Below are 16,199 nucleotides of genomic sequence, written 5' to 3'. Positions count from 1 at the left end.
TGCCAGTTGTACATGATACAGGTATAACATATATGGTGCTATACAGATCTACAATAGGGGTTTATGTAAAGGGGACGGTGCGTGTGTGAATAGTGGATCTGGCTGGGGAAAGCTTATATTTGGCTCCGGTACACAGCTTTATGTGATTCCACGTAAGTTATTTTTGCCTCTATAGATGAGGTCGGTTATTAACCATGTAATGCCTTTTGTACAGCATAAAAGTATACGCAATAATAATCGGTTGCTTTTTAACTACTGATTGTGTCAGGAATAGTATAGATGTATAATGTATAGGTTGGAAACATGTTTCGGTAATAATACGAGGACTATTCATTTTATTGTAATAGCTTATATGGTGATAAAAAGCTGTATACAGAGGTAAACCTTCTTAGTTCAAATTAGGAGAGTGTTTCACAATCAGAGTGTCTCCAGCTGTTGCCAAACTACAACTCCCAGCACGCCCGGGCAGCCTTCGGCTGTCCGGGCGTGCTGGGAGTTGTAGTTTGGCAACAGCTGGAGGCCCCCTGGTTGGGGAACACTGAATTAGGAGGATAGTACCAGTGATCTGGCACCTGCAGAGGGCATGTTTTTGTATTTAGATATAATACTGTGTAATGCTGGCAACAAGTTTATCTTCGGAAGTGGAACCAGATTAGGAGTTAAACCAAGTGAGTATTTTATATAATTATGATCAATTATATATAATAAACTTTATAACATTCCCTAAACAGCAGCATAAAAACGAAGCAAGTATAGTCACCAAAAATGTAATAGTAAAGCAAATAAAGACTATATGACCATAGGAAGAAGAACAGGTATGAGACAGTCCTACCCCTAAAGTTATTAATGGGGGAACTAGTTATAGAATTGCATAAGTATGTATCCAGCAGTAATAGTTTAGTCTACCAATATGTATATTACCATATTTATGTGCACTACAGGGATGTAGCTATAGGGGGGGCACAGTTGCACCTGAGCCCTGGGGGTCCCTCTGCTACATAAGGAGACACCAGTTGTATGATAATCGATGGGCGTCCCTCTTACTCTGTTCAAATAGACCCCAATAGTGACATTTATTTTTAGCAAACCTATGCTGCTCTGGACAGTTCCTGACACAGACAGACGTGTCAGCAGAGAGAACTGTGGACAAGACAAAAAAGAAATTCAAAAAGAAAAGAATTTCCTCTGAAGCATTCAGCTGCTTAAAAGTACTGGAAGGGTAAAGATTTTTTTTTTTTTATAGAATTAATTAACAAATCAGTTTAACTTTCTGGCACAAGTTGATTTAAAAAAATAAATAATGTTTTCCACTGGAGTACCCCTTTAAGCAATGTGACTTTATAGGAAAGTTTTATATAGTAACTTTATTGGTGTCAGAATAAAAACAGTGCTTTATGGGGGCATTTTACCTCTGACTATGTTCCAACCCGACTATGGGTTTAAGGACCTAAACTGACAGGATCAGTCATAATACAGGCATAAATATCTCCATCATTTGCTCACATGACATTGGTCTATAAATATCTACACTGAACACTATTATTACTACTATTCTGGATGGCGGTACAATAGAAACTGCCCTAGTTGCGCAGGGGAATTTATACAAGTATGAAATGGCTTGTGAATGTGACTTCTGCTGGTAGTCGTGCAGTATTTGTTAAGGGGCCACACACTGTGTGGTTATGGTGGTGCAAGTAACAAACTGGTGTTTGGACAAGGCTCTGTTCTCACGGTTAATCCCAGTAAGTATTCTATACTGTATTTTATAATATAGAGGTAATCTTTAACAGATATAAAAATATCAGAACGTATAGATGGTGGATGTCATTAGTAACTTGCCCAAAAAATCAGTTTTCCTACACTTCTTCGTGTAATTTATCATGTTTTTCTTATTTTATTCTTATTTTACGGCCGTATTTTAGTATTCATTTTACGCAGTGTGAACCCGGCCTTGGGGTGGTAGTGAACAACACAAGGTGACAGATAGTTCAGTAGTGAGGGTTACATCTGCCAACATCTCCCAAGTATTCTACAGACTCCAATACCACCCAGAGGATATTCCAGTCTTTATAAATGACCCAAAATGTTTTTCTATAGCATATATGCACGAAGAGATGTTCCAACCCACCTGATAAATATGGTGTTTAGCCTGTGCCATTCATTACAATATAAAAGCAATTGCATTGATAAAGAAGCCAGATTGCCTCTATTATACGAATACTCTATTGCCTAGAGCAGTGAATAGAAAAGCAGAAATATAGAGAGGCATTTATCATTGTAGGTGTAAGTGAAGCATTTATCATTGTAGGTGTAAGTGAAGCATTTATCATTGTAGGTGTAAGTGAAGCATTTATCATTGTAGGTGTACGTGAAGCATTTATCATTGTAGGTGTAAGTGAAGCATTTATCATTGTAGGTGTAAGTGAAGCATTTATCATTGTAGGTGTAAGTGAAGCATTTATCATTGTAGGTGTAAGTGAAGCATTTATCATTGTAGGTGTAAGTGAAGCATTTATCATTGTAGGTGTAAGTGAAGCATTTATCATTGTAGGTGTAAGTGAAGCATTTATCATTGTAGGTGTAAGTGAAGCATTTATCATTGTAGGTGTAAGTGAAGCATTTATCATTGTAGGTGTAAGTGAAGCATTTATCATTGTAGGTGTAAGTGAAGCATTTATCATTGTAGGTGTAAGTGAAGCATTTATCATTGTAGGTGTAAGTGAAGCATTTATCATTGTAGGTGTAAGTGAAGCATTTTTCTACACCTTTTTTTTTGTGTGTGCTGGTAATGTGTAGGTGAACCAAATTTATTAAATGGTCGAAGGGCATTTGATAATTTTTGTGGAGGTACACATTTTTGGAAATTTCACTCCTCACATACACCAAAAAGCTAAGCTAAGTCTGGGCTTGTGTCGTTTTTTTGGTGTGGTTTTATTGCATCTTTTTTTGCTTTTTAAAAAAGCCACAGTTGAAAAATTTGTTATCACTGCACAAGACAAACTTTAAAGGGGTACTCCAGTGGAAAACTTTTTTTTTTTTTACATCAACTGTTGCCAAAAAGTTAAACAGATTTGTAAATTACTTCTATTAAAAAAATCTTAATCCTTCCAGTACTTATTAGCATCTGTATACTACAGAGGAAATTATTTTCTTTTTGGGTTTCTTTTTTGGCACAAACACAGTGCTCTCTGCTGACACCTCTGTCCCATTTTAGCAACTCTCCAGAGCAGCATATGTTTACTATGGGGATTTTCTCCTGCTCTGGACAGTACCTGACATGGACAGAGGTGTCAGCAGAGAGCACTGTGGTCATGATAGAAAAGAAATCCAAAAAGAAAATAATTTCCTCTGTAGTATACAGACGCTAATAAGTACTGGAAGGATTAAGATTTTTTAAGTAAAAGTAATTTACAAATCTGGCATCAGTTGATTTAAAAAAAAAACGTTTTCCACCTGATTACCCCTTTAACAGCTGGTCTGTACATTCAGACCAACAAGTCGCAAAAAACCCGATGTGCAGTGCTGCGCCAAATGTGTGAGAAATATACACACAAAAACAGGTCTAAAGACAATGATAAATGCCGCCAATAATAACTACATACAAGTGAAAAAACAACACTGAGGAAATATCGGTAGTAAATGGTACTTATTCTGGATGTGCAGTTTTTGTTAAAGGGCCACACACTGTGAGCCAGTGGAAATTATAAACTGGTATTCGGACGAGGCACTGTTCTCACTGTTAATCCCCGTAAGTATTCTACATTTTATAACATGTCATAGAACTATATTAAAACATAAAATAGATTTAGTAAATCTAAACTTGTGTAGCCTTATGTAAAAAAAAAATACAGAAAACTGTGAATTGGCACTCACCTATTAAAATCATGCTTTATTGTAGTCCATTAAAAATTGCACGTCCCGGCGGGAAGATAGAGCGCATCAGCCGCGGCTGCGGCTGATGCGCTCTATCTTCCTGCGGGGACGTGCAATTTTTAATGGACTCCAATAAAACATGATTTTAATAGGTGAGTGCCAATTTACAGTTTTCTATATTATACAGTTATTAGAGAGCTTTTTTAAGTTTTGCCATCGTGCACCGCCATTCCTATTTTCGGGTATCGCGTGCCATTTGTTCGGTCAGGATATTTAGGTGCATTTCAGGTATTTTTTCAGTAGTGCCACGCTCAGTTCCTCTACTTTGTGCTTTACAATATTAGATATAGTTCCTTCCAAATGTCTGTATATTATTATAAGCATAGTTAACAATGGCAAGGCAATGGCAGAAGTGCAGTATTTGCTAAAGGGACACACACTGTGTGCTTATGGCAGTGGAGGTTACAAACTGGTGTTCGGGCATGGCACTGTTCTCACTATTAATCCTAGTAAGTGTTTTATATTTTCTAATGCTGGGTTCACATATATCGGTCCAGCACAGTTTCCCTCCGGCGTGCACCGGAGGGAAACTGATGCTAGAACTGATCCCATTCATTTGAATGGGACAGTTCACAATCATCCAGCGTCTCAATTTTGACCCCGGATGGTTGGACATGCCGGAGGGCACCGGACAGGGGAACGCAGCTTGCTACGTTCCCCTGTCCGTTGCCCAGAAACAATGGACGCCGCATGCCATACAACTGATGACAAGTTGTCATCAGTTGTGGCATCAGTTGCGTCGAGATTTAGGCTGAGTTCACCTATGCCGGATGCCGGACATATGTGAACCCAGCCTAACTGGAGTAAATGTTTACAACGCCAAAAAACACAATAAATGCAATAAATGCCTTTAAAGCATAGAGATAAATGAGTATGTAATTTGACGCTGTGCATCCTGTAGGAAACAAATTCAACTCTGCTACATCTGTACTTGTTATTTTTATTATACTTTTTGAGAATTGCAAAATTACTACTCCGATGTGACCTGTGGGGTAAATACACTTGGATTTCTAAATAATTTTATACCTGTCCATACTGCAAAAATCGTTGTAAAGTGTAAATAAGGAAGGCAGGTTGTATACCGGGGGTATATGTAATAGCATATATTACTGTGTTGATACTGGGGCCAGGAAGCTGATTTTTGGACAAGGAACACGGTTGTCAGTGTATTCAAGTAAGTTTTAAGGAACTACCATTAAATAAGTTATCCAGGAGGAACACAACTACCATTAGAGGAACACAACTACTTCCTTTCAGAAACAGCACCACTCTTGTCCTCAGGTTGTGTGTGGTATTACAGCTACGTTCTATTAAAGTGAATGAGGCCAATTGTAATACCACACACAACCTGAGGACAGGAATGGCACTGTTTATAATGCTTCATAACACCTTTCATGTCGATATCTTAACGTAAATACTATGTATTGGTTTATTTTCCCATATTTTTTTTTTTGCTATTATGTAGCTAAAATATTATCTATATGTATAATTGTGCAGCCTTCAATTATTTTTAATTCCCTCTCTTTATATTCGAGATCTTTGTTTTCTGCAAATTAAAAGGGCTTAGGGTGGGTTCACACTACGTTTGTAGTGTACGGGTGCTGGATCCGGGTAGGATCAAAAACTGTCCGCTCCCGTATCCCAGCCGGATCCGGCCCGAACCCCATTAGTTTCAATGAGCCGAACGGAGTCAAACGTTGACTCCGGTTGTCTCATTTATGCCCCGTATATGGTTTTCTGATCGGACCAAAAACTGTGGTATACCACGGTTTTAGGTCCGGTCAAAAAAACGTATATGGGGCAAAAATGAGACAACCGGAGTCAACGTTTGACTCCGTTCGGCTCATTGAAACGAATGGGGTTCGGGCCGGATCCGGCTGGGATACGGGAGCAGACAGTTTTTGATCCTACCCGGATCCAGCACCCGTACACTACAAACGTAGTGTGAACCCACCCTCATCCAGGATTAGAAAAACAGAGGTGATTTCTTCCAAAAACAGTGCCACACCTGTCCTCAGGTTGCGTATGGTATTGCAGCTCAGTTCCTTGGAAGTGAATGGAGCCGAGTTGTAATACCACGCACAACCTGAGGACAAGTGTGGTGCTGTTTTTGGAAGAAAGCTCTGTTTTTAGCTCTGTTTTTCTATTCTTGGATAACCCCTTTAATGAAAACATCCTTGTTTCACCTAGAAACTGAAATTCTGTATAAATCGAATATTTTTAACCAGTGAAGATTTGCTACAAGTGTAGGAATTTTAGTCAATCCTCTGTAAGCGACACACATCCACGGTACTAATCTCTCTCGCTGTCCTGTATGCTGCAGTGTAGGTAAAATGTGTTAGTCCAGGGCCCACGCGGTTGCAAAACTACAACTCCCAGCATGCTGGGAGTTGTAGTTTTTCAACAGCTAGAGGCACACTGGGAAAAACTGGTCTATAGGGTAAAAGTCTATAACAGCAGCAGTAATGGTTTGTGTATTGGTCTGTATGACTGTGCTTATACTGGGAGCGGCTGGAAGCTCATATTTGGGAAAGGAACCCAAGTTCTTGTTAAACCCAGTAAGTTCATATATATTCATTGTTTCCATTATGTACATGAGCACGTCTGCTGGCAGAGTGAATATTTATACTCCCTGCAACATAAAATGACTAGATAGAAAATTCCACGTATCCACCTCAGCCTATTCTGCGTCCTTCTCCTTTTTACGGCAGGTTGTTAATGTATTTTTGCGACAGTTTTATTAAATGTCGCACATCATTCGTTATGCTTTATACTGAAGGGCATGTGGTGCTTTTGGTTTAGCTTTATCGAGGTACTCTGGTGGAAAACTTTTTTTTTTTTTTTTTTAATTAACTGGTGCCAGAAAGTTAAACAGATTTGTAAATGACTTCTATTTAAATAACTCAATCCTTCCAGTACTTATTAGCAGCTGTAAGCTACAGAGGAAATTCTTTTGTTTTTGAATTTCTTTTTTGTCTTGTCCACAGTGCTCTCTGCTGACACCTCTGTCCGTGTCAGGAACTGTCCAGAGCAGCCTAGGTTTGCCATGGGGATTTGCTCCTTCTCTGGACAGTTCCTGAGTAGAGATGAGCGAACCTACAGTAAATTTGATTCGTCACGAATTTCTCGGCTCGGCAGTTGATGACTTTTCCTGCATAAATTAGTTTAGCTTTCAGGTGGAGACTCTTTCCTAGGACTGTATCCACCTTTTCCAGCCCACCGGAGCACCGGAAAGCTGAACTAATTTATGCAGGAAAAGTCAACAACCGCCGAGCTGAGAAGTTCATGACTAATCAAATTTACTGTAAGTTCGCTCATCTCTATTCCTGAGACAAAGGTGTCAGCAGAGAGCACTGTGGACAAGACAAAAAAGAAATTCAAAAAGAAAAGAATTTCCTCTCTAGCATACAGCTGCAAATAAGTACTGGAATGACAAATATTTTTTTAATAGAAGTAATTTACAAATCTGTTTATCTTTCTGGCACCAGTTGATTTAAAAAACATTTTTTTTTCCACCAGAGTACCCCTTTAAGGCTTAGCCACTAGGTGCAAAGTGTAATTGTTCTTGGTGCAAGTATTATGCATTCACTGCAACCATTAGGTTTAACCAAATCATTATAAGGCTATGTTCTCACAGCCTAAAATGTGGCCGCGCACGTGCACACTGCTCATGGCTGAAAATGCGAGCGTAAAAAAAAAAAAAAGTGATCGTATTTTACTCTCATAGACATGATGGCTTTAAACCATGTAAAAAAAAAAAAAAAAAAAAAAACAGCAGTATTTTATTTACAGCCTTTTTTTTTTTTTTTTTAGCCATAAACAACTGATATGTTTTGGGATGTTTACACCCACCCCCTTCACCCCCACTTCCGTAAACTGCAGTAAACATGTCCGTAAACAAAATGCACCAATGAACATGGCCTTAGGCTGGGCTCACGCATTGTAACATGAAATAGAAAAATATAGGAATATAGGAATAATAAGCATTTTATTTTAAAATCTAGTAATGTGTTCCATTGGGCCATGTTCACACACAGGGTGAAATAAACCGTCATTTTATTAATTTTTTTTACAAACATTTAGAAAAATATGGCCGTAAAATTAAGATTAATTGCAAATTGAGTATAAAATTGATTATTATTGCAAAATAATGTGTTGAATTAAAGTCTATTGAAAAAGTCCATCAGTGAACGTGTTGTATAATGATAAACCGCCCATAATTCCTAGCAGCCAATAAAATAATGAGCATGTTTATTATTAGCAGCCATATGTAAGAAATAAACACTGGAATAACAAATTCTGACAGTAATGTGGAAAAACAAAGGTCTGGTAAAATGGGACAGTTCACAATCATCCAGCATCTCAATTTTTAGGCCGGATGGTTGGAAATGATGGAGGGCACAGGACAGGGGAACACAGCTTGCTGCGTTCCCCTGTCCGCTGTCCAGAAATAACGGATGCCGGATGCCATACAACTGATGACAACTTGTCATCAGTTGTGGCATCAGTTGCGTCAAGATCTAGGCTGAGTTCACCCATGTCGGATGCCGGACATATGTGAACACAGCCTTAGAAAACTAGCCATATTTTCATAGCTATATGACCGAAAATACATGTGAGCAAACCTTAAAGGGGTATTCCAGGCCAAAACTTTTTTTTTTATATATCAACTGGCTCCGGAAAGTTAAACAGATTTGTAAATTACTTCTATTAAAAAATCTTAACCCTTCCAAAAGTTATTAGCTTCTGAAGTTGAGTTTTTGTTTTCTGTTTAACTGCTCTCTGAGGACTCACGTCCCAGGAGCTGTGCAGTTCCTATGGGGATATTCTCCCATCATGCACAGCTCGCATGACGTGACATCATCATTGAGCAGTTAGACAGAAAACATCAGAAGCTAATAACTATTGGAATGATTAAGATTTTTTAATAGAAGTAATTTCCGGAGCCAGTTGATATATATATAAAAAAAGGTTTTGCCTGGAATACCCCTTTAAGCCATGGAGTCCTCTATGTCAGTGGTCTCCAACCTGTGAACCTCCAGATGTTTCAAAACTACAACTCCCAGCATGCCCGGACAGCCGATGGCTGTCCGGGCATGCTGGGAGTTGTAGTTTTGCAACATCTGGATGTCCGCAGGTTGAAGACCACTGATCTATGTAGTCCATTTTCTAATGCCTGAACTGGTCATGATGATATAAGTGACTGAGATATAAGTATATAAGTAAATATAAGAGCAGTTAGACAGAAAACTTCAGAAGCTAATAACTATTGGAAGGATTAAGATTTTTTAATAGAAGTAATTTACAAATCTATTTTACTTTCCGGAGCCAGTTGAGATATAGATATAGATATAGATATATATATATATATATATATATATATATATATATATAAAGGTTTTGCCTGGAATACCCCTTTAAAGTCTTTGTGTTCCATGTCTCCAGATAATAATGGCAATGCTATTAATTGATCATATAAATCTTATAAATCTATAAATCTCAGACTAGGATAGATCGTGAGGAGGCTCATACAGTAGTCTGGTTTGTGTACTGGTATGTATGACTGTGCTTATACTGGAGGTGGATATAAGCTTATATTTGGCAGAGGGACACAGCTACTTGTGCAACCCAGTAAGTGATGTTTTTATAGTATATTATTATTATATATTATTATAGTTTGGATTACTGTATGTGCTGTATATGCGGAAGGTAACATAAATGTCTCTATTTTATGGTTACTCTATGGAGCGTTTATAGATCGACCTATATAAGACTCCCCACCTGCGACTTTCTTTAATACTAAAGAAAATATCATAAACCTAAAACCAATATAAAACAAACACCGAAACAGATCCTCATGATCCAAAAAAAAATGTTTATATTAATTAAAACATAACCTTTAATATACTGATTAGAGATGAGCGAACTTACAGTAAATTCGATTCGTCACGAACTTCTCGGCTCGGCAGTTGATGACTTTTCCTGCGTAAATTAGTTCAGCCTTCAGGTGCTCCGGTGGGCTGGAAAAGGTGGATATATTCCTAGGAAAGAGTCTCCTAGGACTGTATCCACCTTTTCCAGCCCACCGGAGCACCGGAAAGCTGAACTAATTTATGCAGGAAAAGACATCAACTGCCGAGCCGAGAAGTTCGTGACGAATCGAATTTACTGTAAGTTCGCTCATCTCTAATACTGATATAATTTTTTTTTTACAAAGGATAACAATAGGAATATTGTTATCCTTTGTAAAAAAAAAAAATGTATATCAGTATATTAAAAGTTATGTTTTAACCTAAAAAAAAATTTTTCTGGATCATGAGGATCTGTTTCGGTGATTCTTTTTTGTTAAATATCCTTATGACCTCTATCATGATATAAATGCAGGACCACTAAATCTGTCAGTAGACCTGTTGTCGGTGATAACAACAATATAAAACAAAGAATTATAAACCTTATGCAAATCGATGTAACACAGGCTCGTTGATTGAATAGAAAACAGTCATGGCATTAAAAAGCACAAATATGTATTAGAATGTGCTATGTGTAAATTTGTAATATAATGTCCTATGTAACTAGCGTCAGGCAGCCCATGATAAGCCGTCATACCGGAGGGGGGGTTTCGGTAGTGGAGTGTATGACTGTGCTAATACTGGTGGTAACTGGAAGTTAACCTTTGGCAAGGGAACCAAGCTAACTGTTTTGCCTAGTAAGTAAGAAGCTTTATTACAAATATGAAATATAATTTGGAAATGTAATTTATACTGTAGCAATATTTTAAATATAAATGTATTTGGTAAATATGTGGAAACAGTTTTAAATAGATGCAACAGTATTAATAAATAGTGATAAAATACCATTTCTCATAGAGATTGTGTTAAAACTCTTGAGTTCGGGTCAATGTTTGTTTTCATGCACCTAACACTTAAAGGGTACTGTATGGGGTATGAGCATACGGGATGATGTCTTTTTAAACAGAGCATTTAAAAACACTTTCCCGTCCCTTAAGTGAGTGTTTTCCAAACAGTGTGTCTCCAGGTATTGAAAAACTACAACTCCCAGCATGCCTGGACAGCCTTTGGCTGTGCGGGCATGCTGGGAGTTGTAGTTTTGCAACAGCTGGAGACACACTGTTTGGAAAACACTGCCTTAGGTCTAGGAAGCATGTTTTGTACGTTCTTACTTCAGCTGTATGTGATACCTGTGAACCCAGGGTCAAATGCATAAGGAAAGACGTAGTTCTACCAAGTTTATCTTCAAAGAAATAAAAAAGGATTCTTTATAGGATACCTTAAGTCTTTATAAATAAATAAATCACTAAAAATTCTAAATGCTCTGTCCAACTGGGATTTTTTAGGCCCCAAACCTTGATATTCCCTAATCCATCTGGGCATGCTGGGAGTTGTTGTTTTGCAACAGCTGGAGTCTCCATGTTTGGGAAACACTGATCGAGATAATCTACTTTAATATCAACATTTACACAGGGTTCAAATATGGTCTATTTTGAAGACCTCTAGGCCGTAAATCTATGCTTCTTGCTTGCAAAATATATATACCTTTTATTCATTAATAAGAATGTACGCAAGCAGAAATTAGTTTAAAAATATATTTTGGTGATCGGTCTAAATAATATATGTAGTTGAGAGATTAAATTCTAGTAAATGAATGAAATAATATAACTAGAAAATAATATGACTAAAGCTATTGCTATATTAAAGTGTATAGAGAATTACAAGGCATATTTTGTATAGCAGTTTATCACTGTGATACTGGAGGATATGGAAAACTGATATTTGGTTCTGGCACAACACTCATGGTTAATCCTGGTAAGTGTTTTACAAGACACCAAAGTAATCTTTGTAAGGCTGGGTTCACATATGTCCGGCATCTGGAATAGGGGAATCCAGCCTGGATCCCGAAGCAACTGATGCCATAATTGATGACAATGTCCGGTGCCCTCCGGAGTGTCCAATCATCCGGCGTCCAAATTGAGACACTGGATGATTGGGAACTGTCCCATTCAAATGAATGGGATCAGTTCTAGCATCAGTTAGTTTTAGTTTTATGGGATTCCTACAAAATGTACCCAACAAAGATGGGTAAACCAGGTATAAGTGTGTGACAGCTCTAAGGTTTTTTTCTCTAAAATACCATGTATAGGTCCAGTAGAGTTTGTGAAATAATGGAATAGCCTTCTGCTCTTCTTTCCCAATTCTTTGTTCTTGTTCTTTGAGGCTGTGTTCACATGTTCAGGTTTTTAATTGCAATTATTGAAATCAAAGCCAGAAACAAATAAGAAATGGAGGACATGTATAAAGACCGAGACGTCTCTTTTCAAATCCATTCCTGGCTTTGTATTCCATGGTTGCAAATAAAAACCTGAACTGTAACATAGTAACATAGTTCATAAGGTTGAAAAAAGATCAGAGTCCATCAAGTTCAACCTATATCCCTAATGAGTCCCTACTGAGTTGATCCAGAGGAAGGTAAAAAACCCTCATACTAGAGGTAAAAATTCCTTCCCGTCCCCAAATATGGCATCAGAATAAATCCCTGGATCAACGTTCTGTCCCTATAAATCTAATATACAGAACCTGTAATGTTATTACTCTCCAAAAATGGATCCAGACCCCTTTTGAACTCTTTTACAGAGTTCACCATGACCACCTCCTCAGGCAGAGAATTCCACAGTCTCACTGCTCTTACAGTAAAGAACCCCCATCTGTGCTGGTGTAGAAACCTTCTTTTCTCTAAATGTAGAGGATGCCCCCTTGTTATAGATACAGTCCTGGGTATAAATAGATCATGGGATCTGTACTGTCCCCTAATATATTTATACATAGTTATTAGGTCACCCCTAAGCCTTCTTTTTTCTAAACCAAATAACCCTAATTCTGATAATCTTTCTGGGTACTGTAGTCCTCCTGTTCCCCGTATTACCCTGGTTGCCCGTCTTTGAACCCTCTCCAGCTCCACTATATCTTTCTTGTACACTGGTGCCCAGTACTGTACACAGTATTCCATGTGTGGTCTGACTACAGCAGTATAATTATTTCCTTGTCGTGGGCATCTATGCCCCTATTGATGCACCCCATGATTTTATTAGCCTTGGCAGCAGCTGCCCGACACTGGTCACTGCAGCTAAATTAACTGTTAACTAAGACTCCTAAATCCTTTTCCATGTCAGTCGTCCCAAGGGTGGGACAAGGAAATTGCTACTGTTGACATCTTCCCATAAATCTACTGCTCTCTGTTATACTGTATATTAGGATTATATATTATGTAAATACTGCACATTGGTGACACACTGACATTAAGCATTTTCATGGAAAAGAAGATGGTTGTTAGCATTCGAAGTAGCAGGAGATTGGCCTTCCTTACTGACGCCATTTAAAGTAGCTGTAGCAGAAGGCAAAATAGGACATTTGACGCGGCTACAAAATTGTGGCCGCATTTTTTACATATTGTATGTACAGACAACCACTTTCCCATAGACTTACATATAGCACATTAATGTTAAAAATATAGACGCAATTTTGCAGACGCATTTTTTTAAAATGAAATACTCTAAAAAGAAACTGTGCAAACATAGCCCTAGGTCTAAACCATATGTGTATCTGCAAAGGGACTAGTAATGGCAACAGAGCTCCAATCATAATAAAGTGTATGAAGGGTTACAACACATATTGTATAACAGTATATCACTGTGATACTGAAGTATATGGCAAACTTACATTTGGCTCTGGCACAAAACTAGTGGTTAATCCCGGTAAGTGTTTTATGAGTATCCAATCTAATCTTTGTAACTGATGGAACTTAAAAGACATTCTGAATTTTGTTTTAATGGATTTCTACAAAATATGTCCAACATACAGTTTCATGAATAGAGTGAAATAATGAAAAACTCTTCCCTTCTCCTTAAACTGGGAAAAGGTACTATAAGGGTGCAGTCACAAATGTTCGGCGATCCAGCTCATTTTTCCTCTGGCGTTGTAGAAACGCGCCAGAGGGAAACTGATTATCAAACTGATCCCATTTATTTGACAGGCCCAGATTTATCCGACACCTCAATAGGGGTGCCAGACATTCCAGACAAAGGAATGTACCAGACCATGCACAAATGATGAACTTTGCCATGAGTTGTGGCATCAGTTATGGCCAGTAATCCATCTCCTTACAAAGCCAGATCACCGTACATATATGTGACAGCGCCTTAAAATATCATACATGAAGATAATGGGTTAAACCATGTCTGAAGAAGAGACCTTAGTAGTAGTCTCAAAAGCTTGATATCTGTCATCATCCTTTTAGTTTAGCCATTAAAAGGTATCAACAGATTTATATACTGGTACCCCAATCCCATAGTATTATGTTTAAAACGATGTAGTCTCCTCTTATTGGAAATGTTCCAATTTCCATCTATATGTCTGAATATAGTATTGTGAAGGTCTAGGTACTGTGACCCTCACATATCACTGCAATGAAAAGTCGGTGCTGCTATTGAGTAAAGCTAACAGGAACAGATTGGGCAAGAGGCTTAGAAGAGTGTACAGCCCCTTCATTTCAGCCATAGGCTAGAGTCTCAGAGCCCAAACCTCATTGACATGTATATTAAATAGCTTCCCATGATCAAATGTCCTACCGGGGGTTTAGATTTAGTCTTTTCTGTAATATTTCAGTTCAGTAAACCAGTCAGGCAGACAGTCAAGTTTTATGATATAGTCTGCAGGATGTCACTTTTGTATATACTTCATAGGTATTTGTTAGGATATGTTTTGGCAGAGGAACCATGGTGACTGTGATGCCCAGTGAGTATCCTCAATATTCTTAACTTGATCAATATAGCATATATGACTTATAGGTGATGTGGCCAAGTCAAATAATGTTCAGACATCCACATACCTGCAATGCCATTTTACTCTAAAATGTAAATCAGGGCCTAGAGATAACTTTACAGCATATCAATTTTCCATCAGTTGGACCCAATAGTTTTCCTCCTCATGTGTCCACCTATAAGACCGATAAGGATATGGTTCCACATTGACATGGGGTCTACCAAGCTTATGCAACTTTCAAGCAATTTCAATGTTCCTTTATAGGGGGGGAAAATCCCATTTGAATTGGTCTAAGGACATCATATGGGCCGTTGTTGTCCCTTATAAATGTGAGTTTTTACAATCCAATAACTAGTCTGTTCTAGAATAGATTATAAAATCATAGTCTTAAGCATAGTAAAAATTAGAGACTATAACACCCACACACAATAGTCATTGCTATGTTTCTAACTTTTTGTTGTAAGCCAATGCTATCTATCACTTACTGCTAGCATGTGTATACAGGATATTTGTCTAGGTTATTGTAGTAACATGTGTCATAGTGCCAATAACTATGGACAGAAGATGACTTTTGGATCAGGCACAAAGTTAAATGTCAATCCTAGTAAGTTTCTTATCTACATATAAATAACTATAAACCATTCTTATTATGTATTATAATAACATCTTAGTATGTTGTTAGCTCATGGGACAAAATGAAGGGGAAAGGGACTTTTAATACAGTAATAAGTGAATTTTCTTTAATTCAAAGTATCAGTGTATTAAAAGAACAGCTCAATTGCAGAAAAAGGGTATTCCAGTCACTAACTCTTATCACTTTCGCACAAGGTTCAAACTGTGGCACCCCACATAATTTTGAAAATGCACTCCCAACTCTCTCATGGGAATGGAGAGGCTTCATTAGTTGTCAATTGGAGCTGTTGGAGATATCCGAGAACACTAATACACTTATTTCCTACCCTGTGAATATGGGATATGTGTTAATGGCTGGCATACCCCTGCCCCTAACCATGTTCTTGTCATTGAATGCATCAGTGTGATGCTTCCAATACAGGGAAATTGATATTTGGCCACGGAACCAAGTTGATGGTGAAGCCTGGTGAGTTTACATGATTATTAAGACACATATTATAATGGAGGATGCAGCAACACAGAGCAAAAGTAATAATAATAATGAAATATATATGTATATATATATATATATATATATATATATGTATATATATATATATATTAAAGGGTATATGAGACTCACCATGTACAAATTAGCGTTAAGGTTTTTACAGTGCTCAAATTCTGTAAGTCAAGACTTACTAGCTCTGGTTTGATCCGTTATTAGTTATTTTTACTCAAAATAATACTGGGTTTATTAAAAATAAGACCATTTATGTTTCTGAATAAATGTTAAAATACGTTTTGCATATATCTTTTAAT

General features: G+C 37.6%; 1 protein-coding gene across 1 annotated transcript in view; it reads left to right on the top strand.

Moving 5' to 3' along the window:
* The window catches only part of LOC130366478 (M1-specific T cell receptor alpha chain-like), a gene marked incomplete in the record, with an annotated part of 208,212 nt that overhangs the window by 169,659 nt on the left and 22,354 nt on the right, over window positions 1–16,199 (top strand). The window contains 1 exon segment of the mRNA XM_056568948.1: window positions 14,706–14,738. Coding sequence (XP_056424923.1) covers window positions 14,706–14,738 — 33 coding nt within the window.

This window comes from Hyla sarda, chromosome 1 (assembly GCF_029499605.1).
Source record: "Hyla sarda isolate aHylSar1 chromosome 1, aHylSar1.hap1, whole genome shotgun sequence".
Lineage (NCBI taxonomy): Eukaryota > Metazoa > Chordata > Amphibia > Anura > Hylidae > Hyla > Hyla sarda.
The sequence above is the reverse complement of the archived record's forward strand: the minus strand, read 5'-3'. Positions and strand labels throughout refer to the sequence as shown.